This window comes from Nomascus leucogenys, chromosome 12 (genome assembly GCF_006542625.1).
Source record: "Nomascus leucogenys isolate Asia chromosome 12, Asia_NLE_v1, whole genome shotgun sequence".
In the NCBI taxonomy this organism is placed as follows: domain Eukaryota; kingdom Metazoa; phylum Chordata; class Mammalia; order Primates; family Hylobatidae; genus Nomascus; species Nomascus leucogenys.
This window is the reverse complement of record NC_044392.1, coordinates 25140087-25152662: the sequence shown is the minus strand read 5'-3', so window position 1 is coordinate 25152662 and position 12576 is coordinate 25140087. Positions and strand designations below refer to the sequence as shown.

At 37.9% G+C, this 12576-nt stretch overlaps 2 protein-coding genes across 4 annotated transcripts in view; one reads left to right on the top strand and one right to left on the bottom strand.

Moving 5' to 3' along the window:
- The window catches only part of PAPPA2 (pappalysin 2), a 289210-nt gene that overhangs the window by 55286 nt on the left and 221348 nt on the right, over window positions 1-12576 (top strand). The gene's annotated exons all lie outside the window — the stretch shown is intronic.
- Window positions 5211-5723, bottom strand: LOC105740648 (protein tyrosine phosphatase type IVA 1-like). Of its 3 annotated transcripts, none has more exons than XM_012511550.2 (2): window positions 5397-5723; window positions 5211-5324 (listed from the first exon to the last, which is right to left on the bottom strand). In XM_012511550.2, the coding sequence occupies exons 1-2, from the start codon at window positions 5721-5723 to the stop codon at window positions 5211-5213; spliced, it is 441 nt and encodes a 146-aa protein (XP_012367004.2). The 3 variants fall into 3 exon arrangements, with proteins under 3 accessions (XP_012367004.2, XP_012367005.2, XP_030679799.1); XM_012511551.2 differs by having other exon boundaries at window positions 5211-5533; window positions 5627-5723; XM_030823939.1 differs by having other exon boundaries at window positions 5211-5723.

Genomic DNA, 12576 nt, shown 5'->3' with positions numbered 1-12576 from the left:
CTTGTCTTTCTACTTCCGGGCTCCCTCCGTGTTAACCGCAAATTAACCCTGCACACTGTCATCAAAATAATCATTCTAAGAATCGTTTATATGTTGAGTGCTTTCTGACTAGAAGGACTCAATCTGGGAGGGAATGGGTTTTGAGGTTGTTTTTGAAAGATGGGTAGTGAGACCAGTAGAGAGAGTGTATATTATATGGGGGCATAATGTCACAGAGAATTGGCATCTGGCATCTATAAGAAGATTTAGGATAATAACTATAATAATAACTGCCGTTTGTTCAATGACCTAACCATTAAAAGTGAAAACAAGGTAGCATTATGGGGCATTCACAGTCCAATAATAAAACGACGATTATTCAGACTAAATTCATGTGGCACACAATACTTTCATTAAATGCTTGTAATTATATGTAAGTATTCTGTTCAATAGTTTGTTCTACCCCTTTTCCATAGATTTTAATATAATGGGAAAAGTCATCATCCCTAATTCTGTCATATTTGTATCTTTCTGCATGATCATCGACCCTTGGCTAGCAAATTGATAAAATCACATTTTTTTCTTTTATTAGTAGCCTAGTCCACCACAAGTAGTTTTGATAAGGATATGTAATGAAGATGTCCTATGCAGTAGTAACCTCTCCTATCTGTAGCATTCTTGGGGAGCTATTAGAGCATCTTTATGAGATTAATTTGAGTGGCTATTATTATTTCAAGGCTTTATTGTGGCCAATATTATAATAAAACTCAAATCTAAGGAATCTTTTTCTAAGGCTTATTCCAATGCCTTTCTTAGCTTTACTTTCTTTAATTTATCCTATTCATTCATCCATTCATTCATTAACTCATCTGAATTTTATTTCCATGCCTAGAGAAATCCTTATATATTTTGACACATATTTCTAAATAAAAGGTTTCTGAAAGAAGTATCTATTCATCTGTTTATGTGCTAGTTACAACATACCTTTTTGCAGGTGGGACTTAAATTGGATTTTATATGTTCATATAATACAAGAATTTAATGTAAGAAATATGAATTAAAAAAGGGAAAATGAGGACACATAAGAAAAGACTGGCCAGGGGCGGTGGCTCATGCCTTTAATCCAAGCATTTTGGGAGGCTGATGTGGGCAGATCACATGAGACCAGGAGTTTGAGACCAGCCTGGCCAATATGGCCAAACCCCGTCTCTACTGAAAATCTAAAAATTAGCTGGGCGTGATGGTGCATGCCTATAATCCTAGCTACTTGGGTGGCTGAGGCATGAGAATCGCCTGAATCTGGGAGGCAGAGGTTACAGTGAGCTGAGATTCCACCTCTGCACTCCAGCCTGGGTGACAGAGCAAGACCCTGTCTCAAAAAATAAAACAAAAAACAAAAAAAAGAGACTAAGACAGTGGCAAATTCAGTATACAAAGTGATTGCCCATGTGTTAGAGTTAGAGTTCTGGAGCGAGGCCACCATTTTAGTTCTGAGCTTCCCAGAATCAATACAAACAGGGAAGTAGGTAAGTTACATTGTTTACTCTATTTACAAGATGAAAACAAACATCTTCTCAAGAGAACAACTGCCATAGGTAATCATACTGGACAGAAATTTCTCCTGGGGACTACATATAGAGGAAGCTATGTAGTATAATGAACAATGTTCTGAATAATATCTTTATGCAAAAATCCAGTATCATCTTAAAGAATCAGTTTTGGTTCTGCTCCTAAGCGCAAGAAGAAAGCCACTTTATGTCCTCAATGTCCTTTTCTAGAAGGGTTAAAATAATTTTATTCCAGCACAATTTTAAAGAAGAGGAATCAAGAGAGTAGCCCTTTTCTGGAGGTCGGGGAGGAAGGGAGTCAGAATCCAAGCACTAGTGGCAGACACAAACTGAAGAAAGGACACATCTTTCTCTGAGACTGGAAGGAAGGAGTGGAGGGTGGGTGCAGATTTATGAGTTGTTGGCATGCAGGCAGAGATTAGAAAAAGTTTTTCCTGGTAGCCTTGATCTTCTTGATGAAGAAGGCAGTTGTCTCTTGGGAGGGGGAAGATTGCTGGCAGGGTAGAAGCTTGAGGGAAGTGGAGATTGTTCACAGTAGCCTCTTTCCAGTCAATCTTCAAGTGCTGAAATGTGAAGGAAACTTATGTGTCTAACTCCATTTCCTTCTTTCACAAGTCATTGTGGAAAAAAAGCAATTCTGAAACCAGCTGCTGTAAACCTCTAAGGAGGTGCAACCAAGGTAAATTCTGAAAGACATAATGAGCCCACTCAGATTCAGAGTCACAGAACTTCCCTGCTGGACCTTGGGGTCCGTCTTGTTCAACCATTTCATTTTATTTATGGATGAGGAGGCATCTCTCAAATTACAGAGCCAGTTGATTATTGGATTAGATAATCCAAAGAGAAGTCAACTGACTCTTGTTTGTTTCCCCACTGCACTGTACTCAGCTACCCAAGGTATTAGGCAAGAAGCAGAGGACACTATGTCACAGTCTATGCCTCAGTTTCTCCATTTCATTCCATGCTTCCACTTCTCTCCATAGCCTCAAAACTATCTTTTGAGACTCAGAAGGAGAAGTTTGAAATCATAGATTTCTTTCCTAGTAGACTCCCTTGCCTGTGTGGCCATAGATTTATCATAGTTTTTTTCATCTAGTTTTACATAAAATAATCATTAATAGAGTAGATGATGCTGGGGAAGGAGAAAAATAAGGAACATGATCAGGTGTGAAGAGGGTATGAAGAAAAGTTCAGAATAAGAATAAAGCCGAGCACTGCCTATCAAATGGGTAATGTGACTTCCAGGAAATTTGAATGGGCTAATTCAGTGTTGTCCACAGTGGGGCCCCCAGAGAGGCTGTAGGCTTGGTGACCAAACAGCATCTCTTTTTGCAGTTGGCATGGAAAGCAGCCTGCAAGTCCCAACTTAAAAAGAACAAAGAGTCATATGCCCATGCTTCATTGCAATTGCCACAGGAGAGGTTGGGAAATAAGGAAAAACTCCAATGATGAGTGTGCTGAGAAAGCCATATCCTTTTTCTAGAGCAGGCAGTATTCTGCTTTGAAGAATGAGTAAAATGCTAACCTAACCCAGAAGCGGGGCTGGGAGGGCAAGAGAGATAAAGCAGTTGGATAGTGAAGGGAAAGAGGGGAATGTGAGGAGGCACTTTGTCTTTCTTTTCTTTAATTTGAACTTGTTCCTTAATTTACCAGCCTTTACTAAGTGTCAAATGGAGATCAGATTGACCCATCTATTGCCACATGGAGGGTCTAACTTCGTCATTTTCCTAGAGATATGGAAGCTAACTTAATTGGGCCATGTACTGTCTTGTAACAGGATCTGGTGTTAAGTCATCCTTGCTTGAAGCCTATTAAATGATCACAGTTATTACATATGAAAACCTGAAAAGTTGGCCAGGAACTAAGCAAACCATTTGAGATCATGTTTCTTTCTTAATTTCCTCCCTGTCAGTTTTCATGCAAGGGCCTTCTCAGATATCTAGAAACTTCATATTGTAACTAAGCAGGGTTTCAAGTATGAGTTTTAATGATTTGGTCCATTATTTCATTTTATTTCAATAGCTTTTGGGGGACAGGTGGTTTTTGGTTACATGGACAAGTTCTTTTTTTTTTTGCATTTCATTATTTATTTAGATGTTTAAGTTCTCACACTACATTTTTACAAGCTGGTAAACACTGATAAATTATTTCTCCCACAGTACTATAACCACACATCCCCAGGCAGTGTAAATATATGGTTGAACTAACATTAATACACATCACCATTTTATCAATTACATAATAAAACAAATTATCGAGTATCCAAATATTAAGTTACACAGCTCAAAAGGTATATAAAATATTAGATGTCTGCTCAATTCATGAGCAGAAACCCACGTCTTTTTTTGCAAGCGAGAGTGGGAAGAGAAGGAAAAAAATCACACTTTCGAACAAAAATTAGTTGGTAAACAACTTCTGATAAGTATGGAAAAAAATTACAAGAATTTCAGGAAGTTTATGATTACAATAACAAAGCATCTCTACCTTTAAAAATATTTTACTAAATTAAAGAGCATATTCTATATGTTCTGTACAAGACAAAGGCAACATTTTGCTAAAAATAATTAATAGCCCCCTCCTATTTTTTTCTCAGGCCCTCCCTGTTAAGCTGCACCTCAGAGTGCAAATATTAAATTAACTGTAAGACTTTTTTGTCTGAAGACATTAAAGACATGTGCTTTTGTACAATGTGATTTTCACAATGGAGATTTTTTTTTTTTTTTGAGACGGAGTCTCGCTCTGTCACCCAGACTGGAGTGCAGTGGCGCGATCTCGGGTCACTGCAAGCTCCGCCTCCCGGGTTCATGCCATTCTCCTGCCTCAGCCTCCTGAGTAGCTGGGACTACAGGTGCCCGCCACCATGCCTGGCTAATTTTTCTTTCTTTTTTTTTTTTTTTGTATTTTTAGTAGAGACGGGGTTTCACCGTATTAGCCAGGGTGGTCTCGATCTCCTGACCTCGTGATCTGCCTGCTTCGGCCTCCCAAAGTGTTGGGATTACAGGCGTGAGCCACCGCGCCCAGCCTGGAGGTTTTTAATAAAAGCACAAAGTGAGATTTATAGAAACACATGAAATAATCACTGTAAGGCTTGGTTAAAAAAAATCAATGGCTAAGCAAACCTGATGTATACTAGTATGAATGTGGGAGACATAAACATAAAGTGAGCAGACAAATCACCAGGTAAGCCCTACTTTCAATGTTTGAAATGATTGAAGGAATAAACCACATAAGGTCTAGAGTGTTCATAGTTCCTGAGATTTTAGTTCTGTATGGTGCTAAAAATATACAAGTATGGTGCTGGGTATTTTGGCACCTAATCTTCCTAAATTTCTTATGTATCAATAAGATTCTGGCATGGGAATAGATTTAAACAAGTCCTAACTCAATACTGCCTGATTTTGAGAAAGGTCAGTTGGTACGAATGACAAGCACATTTTATATGCTGACAGCAAGAATATTTTGCCAAATGTCCAAATAGGTTGACTGTAACCCAAACACAAAAGTTGCCAAATCTGTCTAGCTTGTGGCCTGGTAAAACTGCCTGTCAATACTCCTATGGAAGCTTCATTAGACTTACTCGCTAAGCCAACATGTTGGCTAATGTGTGTAACAAATTAGGTCCTATCTCAAGTTCCACTTCCAATAGCATTAGGCACCCCAGTTTTATTGAATGCAACAGTTGTTTATATGACCATTGGAATCTTTGAAGCGCAGCCGCATTTTAGGATGATACTTCTCTAAATACAAAAGCTGCTTGCTTTTAAAAGCTCCACGCCGCTTTTGTCCTATGAATTGTACTGCATCTTCATGTTTCATTCCACCTTCAATTAATGCTAGGGCAACAAGTACTGGAGCTCTCCCAAGGCCTACAATGCAATGAACAGCAATATAACAACCAGATTTTTCATGAAACTTAATTTTTACAAAATGTAACCAATCAGCAACAATCTGGCTGGATGGTGGTGCACCATCACCAAAAGGCCAATTGAGAACATGGATACCTTCTTTCTCCACAAAACCAGTGTCATAAGTTGCTTCACATACTCTTACTATTGTGGTAGCTCCATACTTCTTAAGTTCCTCTATGAATTTATTTAAGGTCACATTGGTTGGATTGTGTGTAATAGGAAATCTCATGTTCTTGTATGTGACTTTCACAGGAGCTGGGTGGTTCATTCAAGCTGTATTAATTTAGTTAAAAAATACTCAATAGGGTTATGAAATAATTAAAAAATTGAATACAGAAATGATTCAAAGAGCCTGAAGTCTACTTCAATATACTCCACTTGAAATTCTCAGTGCTTTGAGTGTGAAGTTGTAAGTAACGATAAATGAAATGAACCTCCTAACAAGAAGCAGCAATTCTTCAATCCAGTAATACTGAGGCAACAAACAGACAAGAAGTACACTGAGGTTTACCCCATCCAGGTCAGAACTCTTGTAAAATGCTCTGTGGATTTCAGTTCAACACTTTTGTGTCCAGGATAACCACTCTTATAGGGGCTTCTTGGTGGAGTAGTAATCAATTTCTACAGTTCATTTGTCTGAATAGAGGTTGTGCTGTGCCTGGCAGTAATCTTCACTGCTCTTCAGAAACTCCATAGATGTGTGACCAAGAACGCCACAGAACTGAGGAATATATTAATTCCCTGAAGATTATGGCCTAATCATACAGCTGGTCCTGAGGCAGCAGTGACACAGGGGGTGGCAGGCGCTGCAGGGCAGGAGGTGGTGGTGGTCGTGGCAGAGTGTGGTGGTGGCGATGCAGCAGACAAGTTCTTTGGTGGTGATTTCTGAGATTTTGGTGCGTCCATCACATGAGCAGTGTACACTGTACCCAATGTGTAGTCTTTTATTTCTCACCCCCCGAGTTCCCCAAAGTCCATTATATCATTCTTATGCCTTTGTGTTCTCATAGCTTAGCTATGATATTTAGTTTTTCATTCCTGAGTTACTTCACTTAGAATAATGGTCTCTAACTCCACCTAGGTTGCTGTGAATGCCATTATTTCATTCTTTTATATGGCTGAGTGGTATTCCATGGCATACACAAACACACACACACACACACACACACACACATATGAGACTTAATTATATTTCAGTCAACCACTCAAATGAACTGAGAAATAAGAAAAGATGCTAGTCTTGTTTGGTCCATATTAGTTGATATTTTAATTAATGAGCTTTTGCCAGTTTATTTCTCTGTAGTGTTGTGAAGGACAACATAAGAAAAATTTTACTGTGTGCATTTGCTCATTTGTTCATTCATTAAAACAATTTTATAAACATAGATGATGTCCAAAGCCCTGTGCCTCTGTGAGGTTTACCAGATAAATGAGGTATAGTTTTAACTGTTGTAAAAGAATTTACAGTCTCAAGTAATTCAACAAATTCTCTCTTCGAGTTTAGTATGTGTGAGGCACTAGGATTAAAAGAGTAATGGGATTTGTATTCATTTCATCTCTGTTTTAGAAACCGTGAATAGTAAAATACAACTTCCCTCAAAGTGTTTGTAATCCAGACTGGGAAGTGGGCTGTGAAGGCGTAAATTATAACCGGAAGTAGCTATTATACTAGATAAATCATTTGTCACATTTGAGCCATTACGTATTATAGGGGTTTTAGAGACAAGAGAGGCCTCTTCCAAATTGGGTCATCAATAGGATAGCCATATAATTTTTCATCCAGATTGGGACACCACTGAGAGTCGAAGGGAGTATGGCTACTAATAATTGAGAAACAAACTGTTATCACCCAGGTAAACCAAGACATACTTCATACATCAGGGAATGGCTCATGGAGGAAGTTGCATTTAAACTGAACTTTGCAGTAAATTTAAACCAGAATTACAAATCCTTACTCAAATACAATATCTCATTAGTACTGTCTTTCACATGTGTGCCTTGGAGCAGCTGCCTTAGAGTTAAACAGATTGAAGTTAAATTATTTCAGCAAATCAGTAGCCAATCAATTTTAAAAAGAGATCTGAAAGCAACTTATATCTACACAAGCTGTAAGAAGACTACTATATGGCAAGGTGTTCTCTGTGTCAGAGAAAGTGCATAAGTTTTAACTCAGGTGCCAATTTTGACTGAATGACGTTAGATTCCTGAAGCATGGTATTGAGAAGGATTATGAGACTGTAACCTGATTCAGTGGGAAAGAATGCTGTGTTTGATTAACAATGTCTACTATGGATACAGGAAGTTGAATTGGTGCTGCTCATTTGCTTTCTCTTATAAAAGGATTTATATATAATTCAGCAGGTAATTTTTGAAAATAAGTATACACTGTTCAGCTTACCATTTTCAATTATTAAATCTCTGAACAAGAGTAAAAATAATAAAATTAAATTGAGTAACTGTTCTTAGTGCTAGGTGACCTTTTCTATGGGTCTTTCTGTAATCTGTCATTTTTCTTTTTCATATACTTTTGAATGAACTTAAATATATCAAGTATTATGGTCATCCATTAAGATGTTGATAGCACATTCATGATACTACAGTACTGCTACAGGAAATTGAGTAAAGGGACCTGCAGTGACTTACTTAAAGTAACTCAGTAAACTCATAATAAAACAATTCATTGATTTTGGTGCCTTATCTTAGGGAAGGGAGTATGGTATATTGAAGAAACCACTGGATTGGGAGGTAGATGTCTGAGTCCATTTAGGCTGCTATGACAAACTATCATAATATAGGTGGCTTATAAGCCACAGACATTTATTTATCATAGTTCTAGAGGCTGGGAAGTCCAAGACCAAGGCACTAGCAAATTCAGTGTCTGGTGAGCATCAGCTTTCTGGCTCACAGGTGGCACCTTCTTGCCATGTTCTCACATGGTGGAATGGTGTGAGGGGTCTCTCTTGGTCATCTTTTATTAAAGCACTAATTTCATTCATGAAGGTTGTGCCTTCATGATCTAATCACCTTCGAAAGTCCCCACCTCCTAATGACCATCACCTTGGGCATTAGGATTTCAATATATACATTTTTTTTTCAGAGATAGGGGAGAGACACAAACATTTAAACCATAGAGAATTTGGATTTCTTGTCCATTTTTGCTATTAGTTATATTGATTCTGTTTAGGCCACCTACTTCTGAAAGTCACAGTATTTAATCTGCAAAAAAGGAAAATGGATTTCTGAGGTTCCTTTTAAATTAATAGTCTGGACATTTCAAATCACATTTCTTCTATAATTATATACTTTCTTAATAAAGAACTAATAGTAAATAATTTAGCCTTTGCAGACCTGACAATTTCTGTCATAACCACTTCATATTATTGTTGTAGTATGAAAGCAGTCACAAACAATATGTAAATGAATGGTTATGACTGTATTCCAATAAAACATTTACAAAAATAGTTTCTTGCCTTAGAGCTTTAGTTTCCCAACCCCTATGTTAATCTGTCTTACCAGATAATAGTTATCTGTTGCTGAATAATGAAAAATTATAGCTTAAAACAACAAATCTTTATTATCTCACAGTTTCTGAGGGTCAGAAATCTGCGAGTGGCTTAGCTGAGTATAAAAAGTAATTCAAAATTTATGTACGTTGTCTCAAGATAAATATTACTTGATTTCCCCTTTTCCATATTTTCCTCATAAAGGTATAATAATATTTTTATGGACTCTATACTAAAGGTACATTCTGCCTTCAGGTATAGAGATGCCAGAGATACCAGCAAAGAGGTTAAAGTTTCCACAGAGAGGGATCAAGAGAGAGGAAGGTAGGTGGGCAAAAGAGTGGCTCCTAAGTGAGAGAAGACAGCAGGAATAGAAAACCCCAGGCCAGAAGGAGTTGTTGGAAGACTAAAAGGAAGCATAACTAATATATTCATAACAGGTAAGAATGTTGCTTCATGAATATGTTAATAACTAAATCTATTCTTCTGAGGTTGAGGACATCTGGTAATCATTGATCTGAAAGCTACTTGGGATCTTCTGAGATGTTCACAGGCTAAGTCATTGTTTTATTTTTTTAATCCAACAAGCATTTGTTGTGATGAAAGATGACAAGCCCAAAATCAGAAAGTGTGTAATGTGCTCATCAGGAAACTCAGATTTTGCCTTGGGCACAGTGATAGACAAACGGGGGACATCCTACCTATCGGCCAAAGCTGTTGTTCTCACCATCATCCCCCTTGGCACCCTGGCTCCCTAACCCAGTTGGAATGACTGACACCTCTAGTAGCTTCTATCCAAACTTTCCCATAAGACTTCACTCTTCCAAGTAATTTAGCACACCAGGCCTTATTTAAGAAACAATCTGAAACAAAAAGAGAAATAACGCAATGGTGGTTGTTTTTGACAAAGCCAATTTCTTAGAAGTAAAGATTGAAATTTCATTCAAAACCGGAAACGACCAGTTGATGGCAACAATTTTTTTTTTTTTTTTTTTGGCATAAGCAACTACTGTGAGGAACCTGCTCTGTCAGTGAGGAGTTGATCAGGTTCAATGGCCTGTCTGTTATAGTAACTGCCTCTAGTGAACACACCACCCACGAATGCCAGGAAACATTGCTCTTTCTTTAAAAAGTAATAATAAAGAACACTTCATATGAATTATAGAGTGTCTTTGGCCAGAGTTTTATTAATATTTATTATCATTTGACAGTACCTTTATGGTGTTCTCATTAATCAATTATACTTAAATTTGAAATATTTCACAGTTTTTTTTTTAACTTAACACCTATGGAGGGTAATAGAATTAGGGTTTAGAACACATGCAGGAGAAAGATCTCATGGTGTTCTCTGCCCAGAATGCTGAGAATTAGACCTGAATTGGGAGTTGTTGCTTGCAGACATCATGAAATATCAACTATATGTAGTTTGTCTCCATTTCATATTGCTTCTGAGACACTGTGGTGATTTCAGGCAGCATTTACACTGAGTTTCCTGAGGAAAGAGAAGGGTACCAGTTTATCTTTGTACTGCCAGAAATGAAAGAAATGATATGAGTCCTGATTTTTGTGTCAAGCACTGAGGTAAATATTTTACATTTATTTCATCATTTAATTTCTATACTGAGAAATTAGTTTTATCCTCATATGATGGATGCAACAACCTGAATCTCTCACAGTTTGCTAGGATAATATAGCATACAGAACATGGTAGGTACTCAACAAATTTGTGCTAAATAAATTTGTTGAAGGTATAAATATAAAAACCGTGATCTAAGGAGGTCAAGAGTGATCTCTAAAGATCTAATGGGCCTTAGAATGATCAGCTTGGACCACCGACTGTGCCCAGAGGTCACTTACCAGCTGGTTTGCCTCTTGTTTGAGATCAAGGTATCTTGAAGCAAATGCCATTTCTAACTTAATAATGGTAAGCCATAGGAATGCACAGCTCTTTCTGAGGTTAGGGTGTTGACTTTGAGCACAGCTGATGTATAGAGAGTTGGTAAAACATTACATGCTTAGTACGATATAGTGGGACTTTCAAAATCATGCTGCTCTAATCAACTCCAGTTTTGCCCATTTAAGTCCAAGAGAAATAAAAATGGGATAAAATAGTGTCTTAGTCCGTTTGGGCTGCCACAGCAAAATGCATTAGACTGAATAATTTATAAACAATAGAAATTTATCATTTACAGTACTAGAGGCTGAGAAGTTCAAGATCAAAGTGCCAGCGAATTCGGTGTCTGGTGAGGACCTTTTCCTCAAAGACAGTACCTCTGTCTTCATATGGAGAAAGGGGAAAGGCATCCTTTGAGCCTCTTTTATAAGGGCACTAATCTCATTCATAAAGGTGGTGCCCTCATGACTTAATCACTTCTCAAAAGCCCTACCTTTTAAAACTATCACATTGGGAATTAGATTTCAACACAAGAAATTTGGAAAGACACATTCAGACCATAGCAAATGGTAAGGCAAGTCACTGACTACCAGCTCAATATATTTTGTTCCATTTATTATTATTATAATCATTCTACAGCTGCCCCAAGAACTTCCATTTTCATTCCGACTCTCCGGCCTAATGTTTTTCCCTTTCTCATTCTGCTCTGAACGAAGTCGTTTTGGTCAGATAAGTCAATGTATCTTTAATTCAGAGAGGTGAAACGTTCCATGTGTATTTCTGATAATTTACTGTTGCCACATGGCTCATTGGGAAGTAAAGTGTTTCCGAAAGTCAGGAGGCCATTGAAATGAATAGTGCAAACTTCAGCAATGCCAGGAAGCATTAGAGCCAAACTCATTATAGTAGAGGCTTAAAAACAGCTAGTCCTGCTTTCACCTGGGACTGTCCCTAGTGAAGACATCCCTCCTGGAACAGCTGCATTTTCTTTTCCTCTTTCTTTCTTTCTTTCTTTCTTTCCTTCCTTTCTTTCCTTTCTCTTTCTTCTTTCTCTTCTCTTTCTTTCTTCTTTCTTTCTTCTCTCTCTCTGTCTCTGTCTCTCTCTCTCCTCTTTCTTTCTACAAGGTCTTACTTTGTCACCCAGGCTGGAGTGCAGTGGTATGAACACAGCTCACTACAGCCTCCTCCTCCCAGGATCAAGTGATCCTCCTACCTCAGCCCCCCAAGTAGCTGCGGCTATGGGTGCATGCCACCATGTCCAGCTAAACTTTCTATTTTTTTGTAGACATGCGGTTTTGCCATGCTGTCCAGGCTAAAGCTGCCTTTCCTACAGGGAATGGATGAGATAGCTGTCCTGGCACTCAAATGAATAAAATAAAATATACAGAATTCTTGGGAGACTTCCTAAGGGACCAGGTTTTTATTTGATTCAATGTAAATACATTCAACAATATTTCACTGAAGACCACCTGTGCTCCTTCCTTTATGTTATGTCCTTAAATACACCCATTAAAATTGCTGCATATCTGGGCAGATGCTCTGCTGTTTCTAGCATCTACCTGAGGAAATAGTGTGGAAGACTGAGCAGTACTACAGGGGTTCAGAGTTCTTTGAAAACTAAGCCTTAGAAATCATGAAAGTGACTGAACACTAATTCCCAAATAGCAGAATATATTACATTGTTTCAGGTCAGTGATAGCATCATTGTTTTAGTGATCAGAATA

What these genes read in the sequence shown, in the direction of transcription:
- LOC105740648 (XM_030823939.1), bottom strand. Translation starts at nt 5,723, where the DNA reads ATGAACCACCCAGCTCCTGTGAAAGTCACATACAAGAACATGAGATTT.